The sequence below is a fragment of the Brachyhypopomus gauderio genome, chromosome 21 (genome assembly GCF_052324685.1).
Source record: "Brachyhypopomus gauderio isolate BG-103 chromosome 21, BGAUD_0.2, whole genome shotgun sequence".
Classification (NCBI taxonomy): domain Eukaryota; kingdom Metazoa; phylum Chordata; class Actinopteri; order Gymnotiformes; family Hypopomidae; genus Brachyhypopomus; species Brachyhypopomus gauderio.
This window is the reverse complement of record NC_135231.1, coordinates 728,053-755,000: the sequence shown is the minus strand read 5'-3', so window position 1 is coordinate 755,000 and position 26,948 is coordinate 728,053. Positions and strand designations below refer to the sequence as shown.

At 48.6% G+C, this 26,948-nt stretch overlaps 1 protein-coding gene across 4 annotated transcripts in view; it reads right to left on the bottom strand.

The window, feature by feature from the left end:
• Nucleotides 1–23,744, bottom strand: part of atp2b3b (ATPase plasma membrane Ca2+ transporting 3b) — a 40,003-nt gene extending 16,259 nt beyond the window's left edge. For 3 of the 4 annotated variants that reach the window (XM_076983768.1, XM_076983765.1, XM_076983766.1), the window contains exons 1-13: nt 23,248–23,744; nt 13,152–13,888; nt 8,317–8,514; nt 7,468–7,725; nt 7,193–7,318; nt 5,128–5,253; nt 3,056–3,097; nt 2,284–2,448; nt 1,983–2,197; nt 1,480–1,722; nt 758–999; nt 286–520; nt 1–112 (exon numbers count right to left, since the gene is read on the bottom strand). The exon at nt 1–112 is cut by the window's left edge and continues 68 nt beyond it. In XM_076983768.1, the coding sequence (XP_076839883.1) occupies nt 1–112; nt 286–520; nt 758–999; nt 1,480–1,722; nt 1,983–2,197; nt 2,284–2,448; nt 3,056–3,097; nt 5,128–5,253; nt 7,193–7,318; nt 7,468–7,725; nt 8,317–8,514; nt 13,152–13,380 (2,191 nt within the window). In that variant the 5' untranslated portion in view covers nt 13,381–13,888; nt 23,248–23,744. The remainder of the gene's footprint in view (nt 113–285; nt 521–757; nt 1,000–1,479; nt 1,723–1,982; nt 2,198–2,283; nt 2,449–3,055; nt 3,098–5,127; nt 5,254–7,192; nt 7,319–7,467; nt 7,726–8,316; nt 8,515–13,151; nt 13,889–23,247) is intronic. The other variant, XM_076983767.1, reaches the window with a different exon arrangement.
• Between the last annotated feature and the right edge of the window lie 3,204 nt (nt 23,745–26,948).

Sequence of the window (26,948 nt, the reverse complement as noted above, 5' to 3'; positions counted from 1 at the left end):
GCTGGATGATGCCACACTTGGCAGCGATGGCGCGCGCTGTGTTGATGTTGTCGCCAGTGACCATGCGCACAGTGATGCCTGCCCTCTGACACTTCCGGATAGCCTCAGGGACCTCAAGTTGGAGAAAACCACGGATGAGCGCACGCACAATTCCTCCAACGCCGCTGCGCTTGGTCTGCTTGCTAGCGACCCATGAAGTGACACGGTGCTGCCGCCTCCTTGTACTGGTACCGCACAGACAGAAGGCGAAGCCCCCGGGCCCGCGTGGGCGCCCCCTCCGCATACCTCGGGCCTGACCGGATCCTCGATGCCGACCACGGTGATGCAGGTGAGGTCAGCGACGATTTCAGCTTCGCTTTCCCAGTCAGGCTCGGGGTCGCCGGGGAGGTCGCGGTAGGCGATGCAGATGGTGCGTAGGCCCTCGCACGCCATTGGCTCGATCACCTTCTTCACCATCTCGTCCCTGTCGCGTGGCCTGAAGTTACGCGTCTCGCCGTTCTCACCCAGGATAGATGAACACCTGGACAACAGGGTCATGACACACAGAAAAGAACACATTGTGTAAGAACAATTTTCAAAAATGAGCATTTCAACATGTATTGCAAATGAAAGATTACATGGCCCAGTATTGCTATAGCTGCGTATGCATATTAGCCAGTTTAAAATAGTTAGAAATGACTCAATTGGTTTATTATCAAAAATAAAAGGCATTAAATAATGTGATAATATAGTGATAGTAGTGATAATAGTGACTAACTTTTTCAGGAGAATTTCGGAGGCTCCTTTGCTGTAGAGACGGAAGTTGCCATCGGGCAGCTGCACCACAGTGCTCATAGATTTGCGGACGGAGTTGAAGGTGTAGACCTTGTAGAGCTTCTCCTCGGGGATCTGCTCGCGGATGGGGACGTAGTCTTGCTTCAAGTCCAAGATGAAACCCAGCAAGCCACACTCGGTCTTATTGCCCACCTGCTTAGGCAAGCCTCCTTCTACATCAGGAGCCTGGTGGCGGAGAGGGGAGGAGAGGGGAGGAGAGGTGAGGAGGTGGAGAAGGGGGAGAAAGGAGGGTGGGGAGAGATAAAGGTAAGAGGAGTAGAAAGAGAGAGAGGTGGAAAACAAAGAAGAATAAAGGTTTAAAAGTTAGGTGTGTGCAATCTGATGATGTAAAAGTGTAATGCTTATAAATAAATGAAATAAATCAGCCTTTCGCTCAACAGAAATAATTTCAAACACCTTGGAGATGGCCTGATCACCTTGTACCATCTGCTTTGCAAAAAATATACTCCAACTCATCTAACAAATCTCTCCAGGAGCTGGCCAGTCTCAAAAGCCACCTTAGCCACGTGGCAACAACACGGGCCACGGCAGCAGATGTCAAGTCGTGACTCTGTGCTCACGGCCCCGTTTCAGACGCACTTTGAAAGCTTTATGGTAATCCTGGCCCCGCCCACGGCTCCGCCTCCTACCGGGCACCCCGCTCACCATGATCTTGGACGTGTAGGCGCTGTTGATGGCGATGGCGCCGACTATCAACTCCAGCGTGTTGGGATCGATCTGGCTGGGCTCGGGGACCTCGCGGAAGTGCTGGTCGTTCACGTAGGCCTGTACCACCGTCATGCGGTTGGTGGTCAGGGTGCCAGTTTTGTCCGAGCAGATGGCAGTGGCGTTGCCCATCGTCTCACAGGCATCCAAGTGCCGCACCAGGTTGTTGTCCTTCATCATTTTCTAGGGGAACGTAGGAAAGATTCTGTAGTTCCAATATATGTGGGTCTTGGTGGTTAACATAGTTCATATATACAAACAGGACACTGAAACCAGAACAACCAGACAGCAAAGCTTTTCTGCATGTCTGAATTGCCTTATGCAATCCCCAGACCATGATACGTCATATCCATTAATTTTACACACAGGTACCCACACACACACACACACACACACACACACACACACACACACACACCCCAGGTGTATCTGGACTGCCTCACCTTAACTGAGTAGGCGAGGGAGATAGTCACAGCAAGGGGGAGGCCCTCGGGCACGGCCACCACCAGCACGGTGACTCCGATAATGAAGAACTTGACAAAATACTGCACGTAGACGGGTGTGCATTCGGGCAGCCAGTTCCGGCCCTCCACCACGAACGTTTCGATCACAAAGTAAAGCACCAAGATGATCACTGTGATAGCCGACATCACCAGGCCTGCCGGGACAACAGCAGCAAATAGTGATTTAGCAACGATGCAGGTCCTTACTCGCTTTTGATTGGCCCACTGAGGTGCCACTTACCTGCTTTGCCAATCTGCACAGCCAGCTTAGTGAGCTTCCCCTGCAGGACAGACTTCTCCTTCTTCGGTACGTTGGCTTTCTTCTTCTCCCTCTCCTCCACCTCCCCGCCCTCCGCGCTTTTCAGCGGCTGCATCTCCATGGCGACCGCGCCATCCTGCTTCTTGGCTGGCGGGTGGGACAGAAGTGAAAGCGTCACCGGCACCGGTAAAGAATCGGCATCGGTGGTGCCGACAGTCGGACGCAGCACGGCACACAGAGCGACGCATGTGACCCCCCCACGAGCAGGGAGCAGGTGCGGGCACACACAAACGAGGGGGACACACGGTGAGAGTAAGCGGGACAAACGCAGACACGGTCACTGGTGGCACAGAGACACACAGAGACCCCCCCCCCCCCACCCCCCCTGCTTTACCCTCAACCGACCCTCAGCCCATTTCAGCTGTGGCAAGCAGCACTAATGGTGGGGTAATCTCTACACAGAGTACGTGTTTGGACAACCATAATACGCTGCGCTTCTGGGGAAGCCCACATGTTCATGTATGCTGTCGTGCAGCAAATGGCGTGTCTGTAGATGTCAATGTACAACATACACACCTCTACAAATTCATTTATGCAGTTACGTAGCACTTCCATAAATGCTCATGGATGCATACATGACGTAACCGCTTCTCTGTAATGATGGTCCCCATTTAGCGGTAGCTTAGCTGGGCTAGTAAAATAATTAACCCCACGGTGACTCTCTCATTCATCTACTCTAGAGTCCCTCTGGTACCTTTATTCTGATTGGTCTCCACTGCTGCCTCTGGCTGCTTGCCTGTGAGAGAGCGAGAGAGATAGGGAGGCAGAGAGAGATAAGATGAGAGAGAGGGAGAGAGAAAGAGAGTGGGAGAGAGAGAGAGGGAGGAAGGAAAGAGGAGAGAGAGGAAGGCAGAAAAAGGAAGAGGAGAGAAAGAAAGAAAGAAAGAAAGAAAGAAAGAAAGAAAGAAAGAAAGAAAGAGTAACGGGAATAGAAAGTGACAGACAGAGACAGAATGGGAGACAGAGCACACCGTGTTCTTGAGTGAAGGAAACAAGAGAGCACAGAACTATGGAAGCACATACAGAAACACACACTCTCTCTCTAACACACACACACACACACACACACACACACACACACACACACACACACACTCTCTCTCTCTCTCTCTAACACACACACACACACACACACACTCTCTCTCTCTAACACACACACACACACACACACACACACACACACATATACACGCACCCATGCATACACACACACAACCATGTACCTTAACATTCAACCAAACTAAAAGTTAATTTGACTATTTGTGGTTGTTGTGGAGTTTGACTTAAGTGAGCCTTAAGTAGGCCTGGTCTGTTCTGCACACGCATTTGAAGACGTCGTTCTGTAGCACTATTTCAGTACGTACCATTAGTGATGGGGTTCTGCGTGGCTTCAGTAGTGATTGAGAAATGACTGTCTTCTGATTGGGAAGCGTGGGGTGGAGGGGGTGTGGGGTCATGTGGGTGTGGAGGGGGTGTGGGGTCATGTGGGTGTGGAGCGGGTGTGGGGTCATGTGGGTGTGGAGCGGGTGTGGGGTCATGTGGGTGTGGAGCGTGTGTGGGGTCATGTGGGTGTGGAGGGGGTTTTGTGGGAGGTTTAAGGATTGGGTGGAGGTAAGAAACAAAAAAACAGTAGTCATAACACTGCCACGTGTCATGTGACTGTACGTCAGGGAGTGGGAATATATGTTTGAGATGTATAAGGTGTATATTTTAAACACTATATTGTTTTATGTTGTATTTTGTTACATTCCATATCTGTGGATGTGGTTGGATGTCAATTTTAGAAAGCGGTTTTTTGTTGTTGTTTTTTTATGGGCAAACTGTGAGGGAGTTGTCAGTTGTCAGTTGTCACAGAAAGAGATTCAGAGGGATAGCACGAAGACTCTCCTCCTCCACACTCTCTCCTCCTCCACACCCTCTCTCTCTCTTTCTCTTTCTCTCTCTCTCTCTCTCTCTCTCTCTCCTCCTTCTCCACACCCACTCTCTCTCTCTCTCTCTCTCTCTCTCTCTCTCTCTCTCTCTCTCTCTCTCTCTCTCTCTCTCTCTCTCTCTCCTTGTCTACATTCTTTCTCCCTCACACAGAAAGAAGGTAAATCGAACATACTGAAATGGATCCCTACTCTGAGTCTCACACAGGCTATAGTACATGACTCTAAGAGCAAGCCACAACTCTTTTCCTGTCTTTTTTATTGAATTTTTCATTCTTATTTTTAACGGTATATTGCCTGGCTTTGCATGGTTATTGGATACTACTCTGCCTATTTCAGCCCTGATGCTAAGACTAACAAACCCAGCGTGTTCGTTCACTAGTTATACTGAGGTAGCACATGTGTTTCAGTACTGTATCTCCCTGCCATTCATAAATATTCCTCCAGGCACTAACCTTGCTGTCTCTCCATTCATCTCTAAGGAATTTCTCTCTCTTCCTATGACATAATCCTGCACCACCCCCTCACCACTCCCCCGTGCTGATGGTGGTCAAAACGTTGCCTGTCTCCTGCGCTGACCTCCGTTCACATCCTGCCTCCTCTTCTTTCTGTCTCGTCTCTCTTTTCCTCTCTTCACTTCTTCTCCTTCCTCCAAAAGGGAGAGCATGAGTGTTCTTGTCTGTTCCGCCGCCACAACGCTTACATCTTGCCCTCCTCTATTTTCATTGGCTTCTCACCTCCGCTGTGTGTGAGAATGTGCGTGCGTGCGTGTGTGTGTGTGTGTGTGTGTGTGTGTGTGTGTGTGTGTGTCTGGGGTGGGCCTTTGCCTGACATCTACCTTTCTTTTCTTTCTTCTCTTCCTCTCCCTCTCCAGCTCCCAGCAGAGTGAAGATGATTCCAGACTGAGAGTTCACTCCGACCGCAGTGACCAGCATCCTCCCAGATCCCTCCATCACATGGGTGCCTGAGAAAGAGAGAGAGAGAGAGGGAGGGAGAGAGAGAGGGAGAGAGAGAGAGAGAGGGAGGGAGAGAGAGAGGGAGAGAGAGAGAGAGAGAGGGAGGGAGATTAGAAGAAAAGCACACCTGTCCCTTCATGCTCCACTTCACACAGAATGAAAGTTAAGGTTACAGAATCACAACGGGCGCTCAGGCTTTGTAGGTAGAGTGATGTGCAGACCCATGTGTACCGACTCACGCCCCCTACGGGCCTGGTGCTCACCCCGCCCCATGTATACCCACTTACGCCCCCTACGGGCCTGGTGCTCAGCCCGCCCCATGTATACCCACTTACGCCCCCTACGGGCCTGGTGCTCACCCCGCCCCATGTATACCCACTTACGCCCCCTACGGGCCTGGTGCTCAGCCCGCCCCATGTATACCCACTCACGCCCCCTACGGGCCTGGTGCTCACCCCGCTCATGTATACCCACTTACGCCCCCTACGGGCCTGGTGCTCACCCCGCCCCATGTATACCCACTCACGCCCCCTACGGGCCTGGTGCTCAGCCCGCCCCATGTATACCCACTCACGCCCCCTACGGGCCTGGTGCTCACCCCGCCCCATGTATACCCACTTACGCCCCCTACGGGCCTGGTGCTCACCCCGCCCCATGTATACCCACTTACGCCCCCTACGGGCCTGGTGCTCACCCCGCCCATGTATACCCACTTACGCCCCCTACGAGCCTGGTGCTCACCCCGCCCCATGTATACCCACTTACGCCCCCTACAGGCCTGGTGCTCACCCCGCCCCATGTATACCCACTTACGCCCCCTACGGGCCTGGTGCTCACCCCGCCCCATGTATACCCACTCACGCCCCCTACGGGCCTGGTGCTCACCCCGCCCCATGTATACCCACTTACGCCCCCTACAGGTCTGGTGCTCACCCCGCCCCATGTATACCCACTTACGCCCCCTACGGGCCTGGTGCTCACCCCGCCCCATGTATACCCACTCACGCCCCCTACAGGTCTGGTGCTCACCCCCGCCCCATGTATACCCACTTACGCCCCCTACGGGCCTGGTGCTCACCCCGCCCCATGTATACCCACTCACGCCCCCTACGGGTCTGGTGCTCACCCCGCCCCATGTATACCCACTTACGCCCCCTACGGGCCTGGTGCTCACCCCGCCCCATGTATACCCACTTACGCCCCCTACAGGTCTGGTGCTCACCCCGCCCCATGTATACCCACTTACGCCCCCTACGAGCCTGGTGCTCACCCCCGCCCATGTATACCCACTTACGCCCCCTACGAGCCTGGTGCTCACCCCGCCCCATGTATACCCACTCACGCCCCCTACGGGCCTGGTGCTCACCCCGGCCCATGTATACCCACTTACGCCCCCTACGGGTCTGGTGCTCACCCCCGCCAGTCTGTCCATACATCTTCTTTACAGAAAACATCATTAAACTATTATTCAATAATATCGTCAAGATGGCAGGAAAGCCTAATAAAATGAACGGAGTTAGTGGAGTGGGTTCCTAAGAATAGCAGCCAGAATGAGGGGGAGACCACAAGCCAGAGACCACGGCAGGAACCAGACACTCCATGATCTGATTAGCAACATCTGGATTCCATAGCAACCCCTTAGTCTTACTGACACATGCTGTCAACAAAGTAAACACAAGCAAAACATGCAGACACAGAGAGGGAAATACAGACGGACCTGGACACACACACACACACACACACACACACACACACACACATACGCACACATGCACACACACGCATACACATGCACAGATGAACAAACACACACACAAACAACCATAAACATATACAAACACACACATACATACACACACACACACACACTCACACACACACACACACACACACACACACACACACACACACACACACACACACACACACACACACACACACACTAACCAGAGAGAAGCATAGGGTCCTTGTCCACTGACTTGCGCACATGGTCCGACTCCCCTGTCAGGGAGCTTTCGTCGATCTTCAGGTCGTTGCCCTGAATCAGGACGCCATCAGTGGGCAGGAGATCCCCTGCACACGCACAAGAACAGGACATCCGCTCCACTAAGTCAACCCTGGGAACACTCTGCTCCACCAGACCTGCCCGGCTCCACCAGACACCAGCACAACCAGGACAGTCCCGTGTTATCGCCTCGCCTCCCCCTGACACTGGCACTGACCGTATTTGACCTGGGCCACGTCGCCCACCACCATATCGGCGACGGGGATCTGGATGACGTTGCCATTTCTCACGACGGCGAAGCGTTGCTCCTGCTCAATACGGCTTTGCAGGCCACGGAACTGCTTCTCCTTGCTCCAGTCGTTGAAGGCCGTCACCAGCACCACGCAGATGACCGACAGCAGGATGGCGGCGCCTTCGATCCAGCCGGCCTCCGCCTCGCCCTCGTCCTCCGCACCGCCCGACACATTCCCGCACGCTGGACCAGATGGGAAAAAACTTTACATTTGCATACAGGGATTACATGACTTAAAAAAATACATTCATCTAAACAGCCAGGGCCAAAACATGATTACTCTGAGCTGAAGTAATTTAGTTTGAATATATAAAAAGAGATAAGGATATAATTAGTTAATGGCAACATTTTCCATGAGTATTTTTGCTGGGTGAGGTCCAAAATGTTCACTGTCAAATCACTGCCACTCACGTACAGGCTAATCTGGGATGCCGGTCGTCCTCTAAACTCTGCAGCAGTTTGCCATTTGCTTCCGTCCTTCCTGCATTCACCCTCCTCTCTTACTCTCACTTCTCCCTCTCACCTTTCTCCAAACCCTCCCACACACCCTCACTCAATCGCCTCTTTCTTCTCTCCTACTCTCTGTCCCTTCCTCTCTCTCTCTCTCCCTTCTTGCACCCACATTCACTCCCTCCACTAACACCACCCTTCTGACTCGGGCCCACTGAACCACACTCTCTCCATCTCTCACATATCTCTGTCAGCACATATTTCCCCTCCTCTCATCCACCCCCCCCCCCCCCCCCCCCCCAATCCTCCGTTGCTCATTCTCACCCTCGCCCTGCTCCGACGGGGGTTGGTAGAAGGAGAGGCCCAGCGAGATGATGGCTGCTATCTCCAGGATGATGAGGGTGACGTCCTGCAGAGCCTCCCACACCAGCTGCAGGAATGTCTTGGGCTTCTTTGGGGGGATGAAGTTCTGTCCGAACGTCTGTGCCCGCTTCTCCAAGTCTGCTGCATTATCCGATAAACCTATCAAAAGCAGACACAACGTCAAAGGCAGTGGGAAAAGAGGAGCGCAGCAGTGCACACATAAACCATTCTAGAAGATGATGGGATTGATGTTCTGGAGAGGCTGAGGGTCTCTGACCTGGGCTCTCTGCTTGGCCCAATGCTTAATTAACAGCCACAGTGTTCCTTGAACAGCCACAGTGTTCTCAGAATGGCTGCAGTGTTCCTTTGGCCATTAGCCCAAAAGTGGCCATTAGGACAAAAGTGAACACTGTAAAACTAATTGAACATTGTGGATCATATAGTGACGAAGGACATTAAGTTATTATACAAAAAAGTAGGTGAGCATTAAATGTTCCAATTGCACCCTTAAACAACAGAAGATGACTCTGACTGCGCTAATAGTTGTACATTTACATATTTTGCTGAACTGCCCAATGACACAAATTTAATGGCAAGAGAAGAAGCAATCAAAGACGAACTACGTGGGGATGAATTAGGCGGTCACGGCCATGCGCTCTCTCTTATCTCCCTTATGTGAAAATGTGCTTCATCCATTACAAGTTTTTTTTATGACAAGCCGTGACAAAGAGGAAAATGTAAAAGTATTTCATAATAACTCAAAAACAAGACTGTAGACTCCGAATTAAATATCTTAAAGCCACAGACTCATAATCTACAAACAGAATTTATTACAAACAGATATATTTAGTGTCACCATTCCCCTCTCTCATTCAACAACCACCCCAACCACCCCAACCCCCCCAACTCCCCCCAACCACCCCAACCACCCCAACCCCCCAACTCCCCCCACGCCCTCTGGTCCCACTTATGGCCCATCAACCCCAACACAACCCAAACTATGCAGTGATGTAACCATAAGCAACAACCACACTACCATTCCAGATATATGATCATTGTTTAGATTATATTTTCACATATTGTTTATATATAAATTAGCCAACAAGGTTTAAGGCCATAAGAACACAACTCAATCACAAATGAGCCCCAGCTGGAGCACAGAAGGCCACAGGATGGATGGAGATGAAGAGGCCATTCAGGCGATCGTCAGAGGTTATGGACGACCAGAGCTCGAAACGCGTTCAGCAGCTGTGCACAGCCAACCTCACCACATCCGATGCAGTTTGGACATAATTCGCTGTACATTTCTTTTTGATCCAGTTATTAGCGGTGGAGGCCCAAACCTCAATTAACTCATCCAAAACATGGGATGGAAGCCCCGCCCACACGTATATTCAGTTATACGTTGATAGCTTGCCCCGCCCACACGTATATTCAGTTATACGTTGATAGCTTGCCCCGCCCACACGTATATTCAGTTATACGTTGATAGCTTGCCCCGCCCACACGTATATTCAGTTATACGTTGATAGCTGGCCCCGCCCACACGTATATTCAGTTATACGTTGATAGCTGGCCCCGCCCACACGTATATTCAGTTATACGTTGATAGCTTGCCCCGCCCACACGTATATTCAGTTATACGTTGATAGCTTGCCCCGCCCACACGTATATTCAGTTATACGTTGATAGCTTGCCCCGCCCACACGTATATTCAGTTATACGTTGATAGCTGGCCCCGCCCACACGTATATTCAGTTATACGTTGATAGCTGGCCCTATCACACATTCTTTCTCAGTCGAGTCTCAGTCTTTCAACTGCTTTTTTTCTTTCTTTCATGTTACTGTATGTGTGCAGTTTCCATGGCAATGAAGACATCAAGCAAAAACCTGCTCTTGCTCTTCAACTTCCTGTCTTCAGGCACCTTTTTGCCCGGCTACAGATGATGTCATTATATCACAGCAGCATATGCTAGTTTAAGAATAGATTTTTGATTGGTCTGCTGTGATGGCAGCTCCATCGCAGTCTAGAACAGACTGTGAGTCTTTTGAACTGCAGTAGTGTAATGGAGTATTTCGCTCAGAAGTATCAGTTAAATGAAGCAAAGTTTACCTCAGTCCATTGTGTGTGCATGACATTTACCTAATGACCAATGAGGCACGTCAGTCCAGACAGAAAACACATTAAGTGGATAAGAGTTATATGGCCTATCATAAATATGCAAGGTTCTGTATGCATGCACAGGTGTGCGTGCACGAACACACACACACACACACACACACACACACACACACACACACACACACACACACACACACACACACACGCACACACACACAGAATAGCATGGTGTGTACCCAGCTCTTTTCTCACATCATAGCTGCATACACTGCACACTGAATCCTCTCCCTCTCTCTCTCTCCCACTACCACATGCTAGATAACATCGCACGCCCAGTGTGTGAGCATGCATGTGAATGAGTAAGAGCTGGAAGTAAAGACAGGACGATACGATGACAGGTGCACTTGGCAAAGCAGAGCCTCAGGGAGGAGTTTAAGAACACATGCACGCAAACCAAAAAATAAAAAAATCTGCTGAGTAGTTATGACTGTACTCCATCCCTTTAATCAATCCTTTCTGTCCTTTTATGCATCTCCCCTTCTCTACCTCCGTGTTGGTCTCTCTCTCTCTCTCTCACCCAACACCCCCCCCCTCCATCTCCCCTTGGTATGTCCTTGACAATGCGGCAAGCTGTACTTGCTTCCCTTCTCTCTCTCCTTCTCTCCCTCTCTCTCCCTCTCTCTCCCTCTCTCTCCCTCTGTCTCTCTCGGCCCAGCCCTGCCCACTGAGATAGGTTTCACCCTGTGCTGCTGCAGTGTGGGCATCCGTGTGGTGGTTAGCTTTAGGTAGAATGGCGCAGCCAGTCAGATGTATTGGGTATGGAGTTACAGGAGCAGGTGGACGTACGCTCGGTCTGAGGCGCAGGAGTAGTTGTGGCCTCATTCTACCGTGCTGAAATGTGTTGCTGAGGAAGAGACAGTACCAGAGAGAGGGAGAGAGAGGCTCTAATGCACCTCCATTTTCAGAGCCTCATCATTACAATGTCAGTCCCACTCACCATCAGCTCTCCACCTCCTCTCTCCTGCTGTCCTCTCCTCTCTTACCCCTCAGCCCTGTCATGTATATGTACTGTAACAGGGTTAGTTATGCCTCCACTCGCACTGCAGGACACTGCTTTTGCAGTCTGCTGTTTGCACCGTCGGATGCTGCTGACATCCAATAAAACGAGTCTTCTATCACGTCTGCAGTCTGCTCCTTATAGGAGAGTCTGTGAGTTTTAATACAAAAAATATAAAATAAAAGTCCCCGGCCCTGATACAACAGCATCTTGGTATTTAATATTTTTATTGTTTTATTATGTTGGGAAGTCAAATAGAGATATTTATGATGTTAAAGAGAAATGCCTTTTACTCCACTACAAACCTCTGAAGGCAACATTGCCGAGCGTCTGTGCATGTGTAGAAGAGAAGGTCCCCATCCTGGTTCACTAGCTATCCATCAGTCATGGGTTAGGTGGATTTGAACTGGGTAAATACAAAATGTATTGATGGTGTGGAACCCAGAAGAGTGGCCAGCTTGTCTAAACTGTGTTCTGTGCAACTGTTCAGTTTCTCCCTCTGTAGAGAAGAGAGTGACCCCTACTGTCCATTCTCCTAGTCCTGGTAAAAGGTCCAGATGCACTGCGTGTCTCATCCCAGATGCCCATGGGCACAGGGGACTGCTAACACCGGCCAGTCTGGGGGTACACTGGTCGTCCCAACTTCAAGAGACAACACAATGCCACTCTGAGACAAACATGTCTGAAAACTTACTTCTTGGCTGCACTAAATCTGTTTTTCACCTCATATTTTTTCAGTGAATGCTCAAAATCCATTAATGTCTGTCTGTATTTATAAGTGAACAGTGCAAATGTACCTATAATGTCAAAACTCAGTGGCTGTGAAGGAGTGAAAGGTATCAGGGGAACAAACTGTAACAAGCAACCACTGACAGTCCAAGAAACAAAAGATCTTAACTCTCATGTATAGATATACCTGTCAATAGAGCCCTTAAAGGAATTACAGCCTCACATAGACAGTGAGGCTCTTCTAGCCCAGGACTGACTGAATGAGCCTTTCCAACACTGGAGAACTGTTTACCCAGTAACCTCCTCTCCCTACACCCACCTCACCACCGACAGCGCCGTAGCCTAGCAACCTGACACAAACGTGTGCGCCCGAAGTGGGAAGTTGGCCGAGTGAGATAGTGAGAAATGGTGGTTGAGTGACAAGAAGGGGATGAGGGGGATGGAGAGAGAGAGAGAGAGAGAGAACAGGATGGATGGATAGATGGATAGATGGATGAATGCATAGATAGGTCGATGGCAGGAAGAGAGGAAAATTACTAGGTGGGTTTTGCTATTTCGGGCTGTGTTCGTGCCTTTAAATGTCTCTGCTAAAGACACATGTCTATGACTCAAAGCGAAATAAACTACATTAGCAGTGAGCAATCAAGCTAGGTGTGATAAAGATAATGGACAAGCAAAATGGAGAGAATGAGAATGACGGAGGGAAAAGAGGCCAAGATGTGACTGGAAGAAGCTCGGTGAGCATGTAGAAGACATGACTGAGCTAGAGAATCAGGGAGAAGTGGGAACTATCAACAAGAGATATGATGACTGACGACCGCTTCTGAGAAGATGAGAAATAAATGAGAAAAAGAGAGAGACAGAAAAGGACAGGGTATTTGGTCTCACCGTCTGTGGCGGAAGACTTGAGTCTGTGGCAGAGGCCGTCTGTGTCTCCGTAGCTGTCCTGAATCTTCTGCACGGCCTCCAATCCCCTCAACTCCATCAGAGAGCGCAGCTCATCCAGGGACACGCCGAAGGAGCCCGAGTGGTTCCCGTCCGCCCTGCCTCCGGCCCGCTTCGGATAGAACTCCACTGCGCTGTTCGCCATCTCACCTATTGTCGCTGTCGTGGACATTTTGAGTTCTCGGGCAGCTGGCCGCTGACCTTATCTGCACCTGGGCTTCTTCCTGTCCAGATCTGTGGGACGTGCCGATGACCCCGCCTCACTTGCTGGGGAAGGGGGGGAGTTTGGAGTGGTGGAGCTCGTCGTCTGGCCGCGTTGGGTTTAGCTCTGTAATCCTCGCCCCCTCTCCTCTCCCCTCCCACGCTAGCGCTTGTGCCTCTAGCTCTCCATCAGCAGAGGGGGGACACGGCAACAGGGGCAACAAACGCTCGCTGGGCTCGTGAGGGGTAAAAAACAACAACGTGAATCCCACCCGCTCCACTCTACCCCCTTGGCCGGAGGGTCAACAGAACGAGGGATCGGGGCGCTCCCAATCCATCAGGGACGGAGAGGAGATGGCAGGGGGGAGCCTGGGGGAAGGGCACGAGGTTGGGTCACAGGAAAGACACAGCCCTGGTGTGCAGAACGCGTCAGGGGTCAAGGGTCATAGGGGGTAGCGTGGTGGCATTGGAGAGAAAGCCTAGAGAGACAGACAAAGAGAAAACAGCAATCACTGAGGACACTCAGGACATAAGTCTCAGGGTCACCTGGGGAGTCTGACTGCACAACCAGGTTCCCCATCCCATGTCTGCAAACTCAGGTGCAACTCACCCAGACAAACCAGAATGTACAGGTCTATTCAGCCTCTGTACCGTAAAGGCTCTCACTTGTTTTAACTGAGCTGTGCACTGATCACACATTGCTTAATTAGATACCGCAGTGACATTAGATAACTTAATTATGTAAAATAGAAGCATCAGTCCGTTTCGTATTATATTTGACCTATTTCATATTTTCCCTCCTCTGTTCATCATTTCTCCTCCCCATTCCTCCCCATTATGAGCTGATCCAATGAGAAATGCATTCATCAGAAAAGTACGTTCAAAACAGCATGACAAAAATCTCTGCATGTATAGTTATGGACCATGTAAATTCACCCAGTCAGTGATGCAAATAATTTATACAGTTTCTCTCATGGGAGCAAGACAACTGCATTGGCCCATGGTTTCCATGGAAACCTACAGATGCCTCTGACTCCCACAAAGATCCTTCGGCCTCGCTATACCCTGACGCGCACAATCGTTTTATTTCATTCTCTCTCTCCCTCGGTTTCGTTCTATGATATACACACACTCACACACACTCACACACACAGACACACACACAGACTTGAGACATACCATCATTGAGACATACCAGGATCAGCTCTGTGTGTCATGGCTGTTGTTGCTTTATTGCTTATATCCCTCAGGTTATAATCAGTCTCACTTGGTTCAAGGTGTGTGTGAGAGTGTGTGTGAGAGCATGTGTGTGAGAGTGTGTGTGAGGTATGGGTGTATGAGAGCGTGTGTGAGGTATGTGTGTGTGAGGTATGTGTGTATGAGAGTGTGTGTGAGAGTGTGTGTGAGGTCTGTGTGTGTGAGGTATGTGTGTATGAGAGCGTGTGTGAGGTATCTGTGTGTGAGAGTGTGTGTGAGGTCTGTGTGTGTGAGTGTGTGTGAGGTATGTGTGTATGAGAGCGTGTGTGAGGTATGTGTGTGTGTGAGGTCTGTGTGAGGTATGTGTGTGTGAGGTATGTGTGTATGAGAGCGTGTGTGAGGTATGTGTGTATGAGAGCGTGTGTGAGGTATGTGTGTGTGTGAGGTCTGTGTGTGAGGTATGTGTGTGTGAGGTATGTGTGTATGAGAGCGTGTGTGAGGTATGTGTGTATGAGAGCGTGTGTGAGGTATGTGTGTGTGAGAGTGTCTGTGAGGTCTGTGTGTGAGTGTGTCTGTGAGGTCTGTGTGTGTGAGTGTGTGTGAGGTGTGTGTGTGTGTGTGTGTGAGGTATGTGTGTATGAGAGCGTGTGTGAGGTATGTGTGTATGAGAGCGTGTGTGAGGTGTGTGTGTGAGAGTGTGTGTGAGGTCTGTGTGTGTGAGTGTGTGTCAGGTGTGTGTGTGTGAGAGTGTCTGTGAGGTCTGTGTGTGTGAGTTTGTGTGAGGTATGTGTGTGTGAGAGTGTGTGTGAGTGTGTGTGAGGTATGTGTGTATGAGAGCGTGTGTGAGGTATGTGTGTGTGAGAGTGTCTGTGAGGTCTGTGTGTGTGAGTGTGTGTGAGGTATGTGTGTATGAGAGCGTGTGTGAGGTATGTGTGTGTGAGAGTGTCTGTGAGGTCTGTGTGTGTGAGTGTGTGTGAGTTATGTGTGTATGAGAGCGTGTGTGAGGTATGTGTGTGTGAGAGTGTGTGTGAGTGTGTGTGAGGTATGTATGTATGAGAGCGTGTGTGAGGTATGTGTGTGTGAGAGTGTGTGTGAGTGTGTGTGAGTTATGTGTGTATGAGAGCGTGTGTGAGGTATGTGTGTGAGAGTGTGTGTGAGTGTGTGTGAGGTATGTGTGTATGAGAGCGTGTGTGAGGTATGTGTGTGTGAGAGTGTCTGTGAGGTCTGTGTGTGTGAGTGTGTGTGAGTTATGTGTGTATGAGAGCGTGTGTGAGGTATGTGTGTGTGAGAGTGTGTGTGAGTGTGTGTGAGGTATGTGTGTATGAGAGCGTGTGTGAGGTATGTGTGTGTGAGAGTGTCTGTGAGGTCTGTGTGTGTGAGTGTGTGTGAGGTCTGTCCACCTAGGCTGCCAGGGTGGGAGTGTACAGGAGTGACAGAGTCATCACTCTCTCCTGCTGACTCACCACCCCTCTCACCCTCTCAGCACCAGCCCCCTGTCCTCCCCTCCACTCTCTTCCCCTCCTCTTCTCTCCTCCTCTTCTCTCCTCCCCTCTCCTCTCTCCTCACCTCCCCTCTCCTCCTCTCCTCACCTCCCCTCTCCTCTCTCCTCAACTCCCCTCTCCTCTCTCCTCACCTCCCCTCTCCTCTCTCCTCTCCTCCCCTCTCCTCTCTCCTCACCTCCCCTCTCCTCTCTCCTCTCCTCCCCTCTCCTCTCTCCTCACCTCCCCTCTCCTCCTCTCCTCTCCTCCCCTCTCCTCTCTCCTCACCTCCCCTCTCCTCTCTCCTCAACTCCCCTCTCCTCTCTCCTCACCTCCCCTCTCCTCTCTCCTCTCCTCCCCTCTCCTCTCTCCTCTCCTCCCCTCTCCTCTCTCCTCACCTCCCCTCTCCTCTCTCCTCTCCTCCCCTCTCCTCTCTCCTCACCTCCCCTCTCCTCCTCTCCTCTCCTCCCCTCTCCTCTCTCCTCAACTCCCCCCTCCACTCTCTTCCCCTCCTCTTCTCTCCTCCTCTCCTCTCCTCCCCTCTCCTCTCTCCTCACCTCCCCTCCTCAACTCCCCTCTCCTCTCTCCTCTCGTCCCCTCTCCTCTGCTTTCCTCCCCACCTCCCCCTTCTCCTCTTTCCCTCCTCTCTCCTCTCCACCATGTTTCCCACCTCCTCCCCTCCCTCCTCCTCCCCTCTTCCTGCAGCCCTGCAGCCCTGGACAGTGGGAAGGTGACGAATGCCGCAGTGCTGACCATAGCTCATCATGGGTTGTGGATGTCACATGAATATGGATGAGAGGTCAGACCTCAAATCATAATATGTTTGCAAATGTGAGTGTGCGTACATGTGTGAGAGAGAGGAATAAAGTATGCGTGTTCACACACATGCATGTGGGGTTAACGGTCACTCGCAGAAATCCATGCCGTCCAGAGTCCACCAGAGCGGTTCTATTTGCCATCAGCAGGCCACAGGTTAACAGCACTGCAGCCGTGTTTTGTGGGCAGCAGGGAGATGGCTGCAGATTATGCTGAGTATTCATATTGATCTGTTTTCTCAAACCTTTCCAGGGCGTGCTAGAGTTCCAGTGGGTGATATAGTGTTGATCATGTGCTACTTGTGAGATGCCCCAGGTCTACAGCAGACAAGGTTGAAAAGGAGGGAGACCCTAGACAGCCCTCTGGGACAGAGACAGAGGGAAGCTCTATTATATAAAGTGCCCAGTGCCTTATGTAATGTGTCTAATGTAAAAAAATAATAATAACACACACACACACACACACACACACACACACACACACACACACACACACACACACACACAATGCACACAAAACATGGCCTTTCTCCGAGAGGGGTAAGTACTTAATGATGTCATGATCATGTATTGGTCATATTCTAAAAAATGACACATAAATCTCCCAGTCACATAAGGGGAGTGGCAGGTGTAAATCATAGAGACATATGAACGTACAAATCACACCTCTAATCATTGGTTAATAACTCCTATTACAGACACAATTTAAAGGGTAGATTCTACAAATTCAGGAAATCTCTGAACCATGAGCAATGGAGTCTTATTGTAGAGAAATTAAACTATTTATTTTATTTGTCTAGATATCTATCTATCTATATATATATATATATATATATATATATATATATATATATATATATATATATATATATATATATATATATATATATATATATATATATATATGTGAGTGGTAATCAACTATTAAAACTCAAGCACCTCACGTAGTAACTAACTGGCAACATAACTGGATGTGGATGAGCTCCACCTGTCCTGTGGATGAGCTCCACCTGTCCTGTGGATGAGCTCCACCTGTCCTGTGGATGAGCTCCACCTGTCCTGTGGTTGAGCTCCACCTGTCCTGTGGTTGAGCTCCACCTGTCCTGTGGATGAGCTCCACCTGTCCTGTGGTTGAGCTCCACCTGTCCTGTGGTTGAGCTCCACCTGTCCTGTGGTTGAGCTCCACCTGTCCTGTGGATGAGCTCCACCCGTCCTTTCTCTGTCCTGATCCAACAGCACGCAGCGATGGAATGCCCCACATGACAGAACCCAGAAGGAAGTGACTGCTGACTAATTTACTGAGAACCCAAATTCAAAATCAAAGACACTGGTGTTAAAAGAAAAAGAAGGTGGAACAGAAGTGTTGGGGACGGAGTCAGTGTGCTGCTCACTTCAGTTCTAATTACAGAGCCAGAACACTGACAGAGCCTAAAGACAATGAAAAAAAACATGAACTAAACAAGCTGGTCCAGATGTTCTGAAGCGCTCTGCACATCGCTGGCATGTCATACTATTGGAATTCAGCCCCATGAACATTCATGATCTCCTACATCTCCATCACCACATCTGCACAACTCACAGTCAGGTGCAAGGTACATCATGCACCACCACGCAAACGCACACACACACACACACACACACACACACACACACACACACACACACACACACACACATACACACACACACACAGGGTCTTCGCGAGTTCATTTGCCCAGGTGGTAAATAATGTTGTTCCCTTTGAAGCACCCTGGTCTTCTACTGTGTTACATATCGGTAGACTAATCAAATCTATAAATCAGCCCTTAGGGACATATTCACCTAAAACAGTGTACTGTTTATATGGATCTTACCAGATAAAGCATTCAGTACAGAGGTGCTGCACAGTCTTTATCTCTGCTATTAAAAACATGCAGAAAATGAGTGACAAAAAAAATACCCCATCAAATTATGATGAAAAACCAGATGCATAAAGCCTTACAGCTCCAGACTGGAACCGCCTTAACAGTGCCATGTTCACCTAAAGGCTTATGAAACAAGGGCACGGCAAACACGCACACAGTACATTTTAATGATTGCAGGCTTGTACTGTGGCTTTTAAGGCCCAGTTGTTACATTGCCAACAATGAACCTGCTAGAATGCTACAATTCCTGATTAAGGCTTTAATTACTGCCATGCTCAGAAGGCAAACTCAAAATGCACATATATAAACTGAACACCACTCTCAGGGGAGCAGTTGGACCCAGAAAAGACTAAAAATAGGCAAGATTTCAGGGCCTTTTCTTCTCATTCCACAAATGAATCTAAGCAGACATTAGGTTTCTTAAGGTATTAGATTCATGACAGTAGCTCACTGTCAGATGGAGTTTCTTTAGGATAAAAAATCCACTGCTGTGAGGCTGCTTCCTGAAGTTCTGTTTCTGAAAATGGAGCAAAAACGGGTTGATACAGAGGGAACAGGGAGAGACGTGTGTGGGCCCTTCACCTGTGCAGCCTGGACGTGCAGGATCAGCCCTTTGTCCCTTCAGAGTAATTTCAAAATGACAAAAACAATGTGACTCTCAAAGACGTGACTCCAGACTCTTCAAATAATTGCTTGCTGTTTTGCTAATAGAGAAAATCAACTCCACGAGTGCCATGTGAGAGGACAGGTGTTGGGGACATGTATTGGGGACATGTGTTGGGGACATGTGTTGGGGACAGAGGCAAATCCAGCAGGGAGGCGTGGCTGTGTCCAGGGGACCGGTCTCTCACCGGCGCTTAACAAAGGCGCACATCGGTGCAGCGGGACGGATGAAGGTGATTTTGGGGATTTGACTAAGCGGGACAGAGTGGACATGCTCCCACATCATGAGGTGAAGGATGAGGGTAGTCTCCAGCTGCGATAGCTCCCTGGGTCTGGGAATGTTCAGCTACGATAATGTAAGATATTTTTGGATTTCAAATCGTTTACTTTTTCAAGCGTGTGTCTCATGCTCTCGACGTCTTCATGATTTGAGTGAGTACACTCTGAGCTACACATACTAACGACAGTTTCAAGGACAACCCTCAAACATGGTTTCTTGTTTGCATTTAGATTCACAACATTCTTAAAATACATAATCGCAGTATAAGTTGAATATATTCAAAAACATATGTCAACATTGGTAGCAAAACACACACTGAAATGATCTTTCAAATCCACCGTAATATCCCATTGCACAGGGCTGGAGCAGGAACCCTTTCAAGTGCTGTAAGATAGACACTACATTAATATTTGGTTGGTGAGTGTCTAGCATGGCTCTCTCCCTCTCTTCCTCACATTATCAGCCCCACTGCTCACCTCTCCCCCTCCTCATACCCTCCTCTTTACCTCCTCCCAGCCTCCTTCACGCCCGCCTCCCCCACCACATCGCCGTAGGTGTCTGCGGGGAGCAGCCAAATCTCCCCTGCCTCAAAGGAGCGGAGGCGAGGCCCCGATCGAAGAGCCAGTCACACCGGCGCGACGCTGCCCACCTGCCTCTGTGCCTTCCATTGGCTGCCGAACAGGAGAAGGTGGCGGACAGCGCTGGTTTTGATGGGACTGACTGTGAAAGAGCGTGAGCCACACCCTACAGAGGCACTCCAAACTGCACGCAGCCGCTCAACACAAGCATAGCTCGCTGTTGCTGCACAAACCAAGGCCCTTACCTTTATTTATCTGCACGGCTGTGTGCTCTGCAAAAGGGTCTGGATGCACTAAATATGCAAGAGTACGGAATGGAAGCTTTTGGAAGTTCCTTTAGTTAAAATTTACAAAGTGGACCACTCTGTAGGCCCACCCAAACAATTCACCTTTTACACACTATTACTCATCATATACATTCCATGCAGCCTCTCTAAGAGAGCATGATAATTCATTACCCTATGAAGAAATACTAAAATACTATCCTATTAATAGTGATACTCATGTCCAGTGGGCGTGACACTGGACATGAGACCACATACTGGCCAAGAACTGATCAAATACAGGGCAAATACTGATCAACTGCAATTCACAAGATACCTGGCACCACGTTATGTACATTCACAATGGCTGGAATTTACTGAGGCATGTTCTTCAGTGATGCCAGTCTTTTCAAACGTACTATACAACATGCTTATCTATAACACTGATTAACAAAAATTTTGATTTGTGCAAAAAGAAACGAAACGAAATTTCGTACCTTGTATAATTTTCCCTTATGCATTTTGGCAAGCTGAATCCAAATATGTTGTCAGAGTTTCTTTGTCACCCATAGGTTTTGTTACGGTGTATAGTATAGAAAAGCAGTACCAATGAAAGTGGATCCTCTCTGTGTTGGCACACTACTGTTGGACACTAAAGCGGGATGTTCCTGAGTCCAAATATATGCAAAAATCATATACCATACATTTTAGGAACAAGTTTGTACATTTTAAGAGCATTAACGGTCTTATTTTAAAACTTTTAAAATGTATCTACCACTTAAATCATGCCAATTCTAAATCACATTCAGCATAAAATGTACTATATACTATATAAGTACTATATAAAAAGGTCCAACTATATTCATTTCTTGAACAAAAAAAATGAATATTTTGTTGACCAGTGTAACTGGCCGTATGCATAACAGAACGAGTTCAGTAAGTGTTGTTCAGACACCACCTTGGTCTCCTTTAAACATCACTGAATTGAAAAGCATTTAAAGTAGGGCAACCTGGACAGTGAACTGGGCCAACCTCACTTTCTCTAAGATTTTTAAGCACTTTTATGTGGAGTTTGGGAACACGCACTGCTGTAGAGTTATGCTGCACATAAACAGCAAGTCTCTTGTTCTCATGTGTGCTTCATATCAGCATGTAATGCAGGACACAACAATCACAGCTAAATGAATCAGGAGTGCAGATTGCTTCTAATGCAGGGAATTATTCTGAAACAGTTTGTGTGTATTGATACACTGTCAAACACTTATCTCCACAGAGTACAAACTGCAACCCCAGCCAAACTGTAGGCCTGTTTCAACTCTGACTCTGTCTGAACAATCACACTTGCCTACAATTTAGGCGTTACTTCTTTTTGCATAGGAAAACACAGATTATTTTTTATTTTTGGTTAAGTAAAGAGATTCTTGAGTCAGTTGTAAAAATTAATGCTGAAACGTCACGTCTCACTACACCTAGTCTAGCACTCTCATTACCTCAAAAATGATGTAAACCAATAGCAACAGGGGTCCTAGCTTGACGATCTCACATAAACGGCCAATCAGAGACGAGTGTCGACTTATGGACTCAATCCACGGTGTTCAGCCAGGCTCAACCACAACATCCCTCCCTCCGTCCGTCCCACACCCAGTATTCACGCACACCTTGCAGTCATGAAAAAAAAGTCCTGGTGGTTTCCGGGCAAATTAAAGCGGAACACCTCGCTCACTGTGAACGTTGAAGTTAACGTAGCCCTGTGTCGTCACCGTGCTGATACACGCCAGGTTTGTCTTACCGCATCGCAATGTTTTCAAAAATAAAAACGACCTTTACTGGTCACCTTCAGAGGGCAACAGCTATGTAGACAAAACTACTGTGGTACGCCAAGGCCGGTCCGAGCAATGCTACAGAACATTCGTCCATGTCACTCGGTGAGGTGTTAAAAGTCGCAGAGTGAAATAATGATTAGCTGCATGTGGGGGAATGGCGCGGCGGAGGGATGTGCTTTGGAGTGTGCGCCACTCGGATCCCACACAGGCGCAATGCCCCCTCCGCAAGGTTACCGGTATGAGTAACAGCCCCAGCCTTCCGCTCGGATCTGTCCCCCTGTCGCCTGCTCTGCCCTCATATCAGCCCCCGGTAATCCGCATAAAGGCGATATAGCACATAGACATGAATATAAGCACAGATCATGTGGGTGATAGGATATTATTGTGTGTTAATACACGGTCATGCTTAAAACATGATCATTTACTATCTTATAAACGGGATTGCACAACGAGAAACCATGCAGTATATTACAATGCAGTGATAACGATAATTACTGGTAGTCACTCCTGTAATGAAATCTGTTAAGGACAAATTACCATACGGGACATCTCGCTGAATAACTGTAAGCATCATATGAAGCCTCATTTTTGACAGTGACCGATATGTTTTTGCTGTGCTTTGATGCAGTAGTTATACGAGCTTGGCAGTTATCAGTAACCCCGAGAAAATATGACAAATCTTATAGAGGATATAGAACATCTGCACAAGGACGTTGTTGAATTGTTAGGCACGGCAACGAAAAGCATACATTATCGACTCCAACGGTAAAGAATATCTAGTTGCTGCCATAACGAGCGCATTTAGGTTTGGTGTAAATATCAAATGTACCGACTCACCAGGCCATGCTCCAAGGACATCGACGCGGTTTGCTGGGGCAAAAGAAATTCCTGAGTTCTGTCTCAGATAAATTAAAATAAAATAAATCGGTGGCGACCTAAATTATCTAGTTTTTTGCTGTCATATGGTCCTTTGCCACCGAGATTTTCGGCGGTGTTTTTTTTAGTGTGGATAGGAAATCTGATCCTAAAACAGTGCAGTTGTTGCCTGGTTAGACTGAGGTTCCGCAGAGGGGAAAAACGAAAGATGAAGACACAGTATTAGGATGACTGCTCCAGCACTGTTAAAAAAGAGACAAGAATTTTGATCGCAGTTACAGAAACAGCTGTTGCGCTTATTTTTTAAAAGTGTAAATCAAAGACGTGGTTAAGCGTGGCGATGCGATATTTTGGATTTATATGCGATGTGATGAGAGCTCCCTTTCCTGAGCTGCGCGCTGAGGAGCTTGGACGCAGCATCCGCGCGGGCTGCTATGCGCGGATGGAGAGGACGGGAAGGGGGGGGGGGACTCTCTCTACTTCTCCTGTCTCTCTCCCCACCCCTGCCTCGGCTCCATCCTTTAAATCCCTCCCTCTCTGTTCTCTGACAGTGCGATCACGTCAACGCACAAAACACGCCACATGCCCCCCCCCCCCACCACCGTCCCCCTCGCGCCCCGTCCCCTCCGAGTTCAAAGGCCAAGTTAAAGAGAAGAGAATTTGTAGCGTTTTATTTACCTTAGTGAACACTATAGTACAGCATTCATGGCAACGGTAATACACAGCTGATTATGTTGCTGTAAATGTGAAAGTGAAGGCAAATATTTACAGAATTTGACAGACCAAAAGTCTAACATATAAAAACATTCTTCATTCATCTAAACAGGATGATTACGAGGGACACAAGTTTATGTGTAAATTCCTGGGAATTGAGTGCCGTTGCACAGCCTTCTTAAAACAGAATGAGTGATTGTATATGATAATATCCCTCCTTGGACTTTATTGTGTCATTGTTTTTGTCAGCAAATTAGGTGTCCTAGACTATAACAATATGTACTACCAGGCATGTACTACACCAGGAGCCGGACACGAGAAGCAGCATCTACACTAGGAAGACCTTCACTGGTGCCCACACTAGAGAGGCACGTCCCCTGTCTCAGTCAGGATTTGTGCCACAAGACTCACTCTCTCGCTGCATTTTTTAAAATTCATAAATTCATACACCCACACAGGGTCTAATAGTCTTGCTATCTCCCAGCATGCAGGGTTCAAATCTTGTAGCTCGAATGCAAGAGACCAAGATGAGAGAGCTTTTATCTGCTCAAGAGTGCTCGAGTGTACTCCCGCAGACATCATATGCAAACATGTGCAAACAAATACACACACAAACACAGTTACATGCACACAGACCCCACACTCTCACAAACGTGGCAACGTCGATGCGGTGCAAGATACACACACAGTAGCATCATTAGGATCATTGCGTTAGAGCAATACTTCCTTTACCATTAGACGGCTACAGCAGCCCAGGCTGTAACTGTAGTCCCATGTCTGGAAAACAATGTGCTAATCAGTGCGTACTTGGGCTGTGCCACCACACCGCACCTCAGCTCTCCCAGACACGCTAGAGGCAACATGCGTGTAAGCGCGCGGCCCCACACACGCGTGCTCTTGCGCTCCCATTTTCCCCACTCACGCTAAAGTGTTTGTTAGGTGCGTCCGGCACGGCGAAGTTGCAACGCTGGCGGGTGGGTGGAGGCGGGTCATGTATAATTCAGACTCCCCCTGGGAGGCGCCGTGCATTAGCCCTGCAGGTAGCGCAGGCTGGAGGAGGCGGCCGCGGGGAGCTGGGCCGGGCCGGGCCGGGCCCTCTGTCTCTCACTCCCCTTCAACCTGCACTCAGCAGCATCCTGCACACTACAGCGCAGGCCCGTGCGAGGCCTTTGAGGAGGGGGATGACGCCATAATGCGTCACTTACTGTAATCCCCCTGCAACTTAAGGAACTATGTTTATCTTCATTTCCTATCACGAGGCCTCCTCCATTTCCCTGTGTAATTGTTAATAAGGAAATTAGGACTTCATTATTTCACAAGAAGAAACAAATGGTTATAACAGCATTTTCTGCATGAATGGCAGAGCTGTGCTCACATGGTAATTGGTAGCACTTGGGTGGGTTGTTGGAGTTTAGATCTTACAGATGTACATTCTCCATCTCTCCCCCGTTTTCCCCTTCTCTGTGTCCCAGTTCAGCTCCTTCTGGGTCCTCTGCTGCCTCTCTCACTGTACTGTAATTAAAGCACTCTCTGCTGCAGTTTACCGTGCTTTCCCCCCGCACTCTCCCTTTCCCACACCCACTGAATCAGGCATCAGGATTTTCCCTTTTTGAAAGCGAATCGATTCAGCTTCACTCTGAATACTGGCAGGCATTCAAGCATGCATAAGAAGCATAATTGCTTTTCCAAAAAGGTACAAGGGGACTTCAAAGGCTTGTTTATGTACGTGGGGGTAAAGTGGAGGCTCTCTTGGGACGGAAGGGGGTTAGGGGGTTAGGGGGTAAGGGGGCAGAGGAGTTGGTGATGAGGGTGCTGCAGGAAGCTGCCAGACATGGAATGAAGTTACAGGCATCTGAAGCTTTTGGTCTGAGTGTATCTATAGAGGTAATTGGGACCTGACCGCCTCGGTAGTGAGGCTAAGTGTCTGTAAAGCTTTTTCATCACATGTATAACCATTTTGAAAACAGCTTCATTTATGTTTATATATGCTTAGATGGGATTTTTTTTGCTTTGCGTAGCCAATGCGCTGATGACGGTGTCTGAAAAAGCAGAGCTTTCATAATACGCAGTGTACAATGTGAAGTGGGCCCAAGCAAGAAGAGCTTCCTCAGACTGGCAACAGATGGCTACTGCAACAAAGGGAGTCAGAAGGATGTAGAGAGAGAGAGAGAGAGAGAGAGAGAGAGAGAGAGAGAGAGAGAGAGAGAGAGAGAGAGAGAGAGAGAGAGAGAGGTCTGTGCTTAGGGACTAAATAGAATGGCAAGGAAACCTGAATGGCACGGGAAGCAGTGGAGGGGATCCAGTGTGTGATAGTGTGAAAAAGAGAGAGAGAGAGCATACAGTAGGAGGAAGAGAGGGATGAAAAGATTAAAGAGAAAAAGAAAAAGATCCTAAAGGCAAAGAAAGCATGAGTCAGATAGTTATATGGGAAAAAAAAGGAAACAACAAAGACTAAATGTACAAAAAAAAGGTGAAAAAAAGAGTAGCAGAAATAAAGAAAGATAGAGAGAGAAAGGAATAGGAGACAGGTTAAGGTTCTCAGTCAATGCCACGCTTCCTATCCCCAGCACTCTGTTTCATAGCGAGGGCCATGCTGATGTTTTATTGATGAGAGAGATTCCGCCTGCACATGTACCCTCTCCATAATTCATAACGCCCTGCATTAGGCTGCGCACTGAGAAACGGGCAACGCTTGTGTATGCTTATACACTAGCCAGCACACCTTGGTATTACAGGGGCACTCATTTAATATTTGGCTTTTAAAAAAATAGCTGGAATATATATATTTTTTTCAAGCAGGTCCCAGCAAACATTTTCTTCCTAGATAAATAAAATCACTTTCTTTCAAGAGTTAAAATACTGTTAAAGAAACACCTCAAAGATTTGGAGACGTTCAAATGCAGCATAACAAGCAGTGAGCCAAAAAATGAATGTTTTGGGCGTGTTTG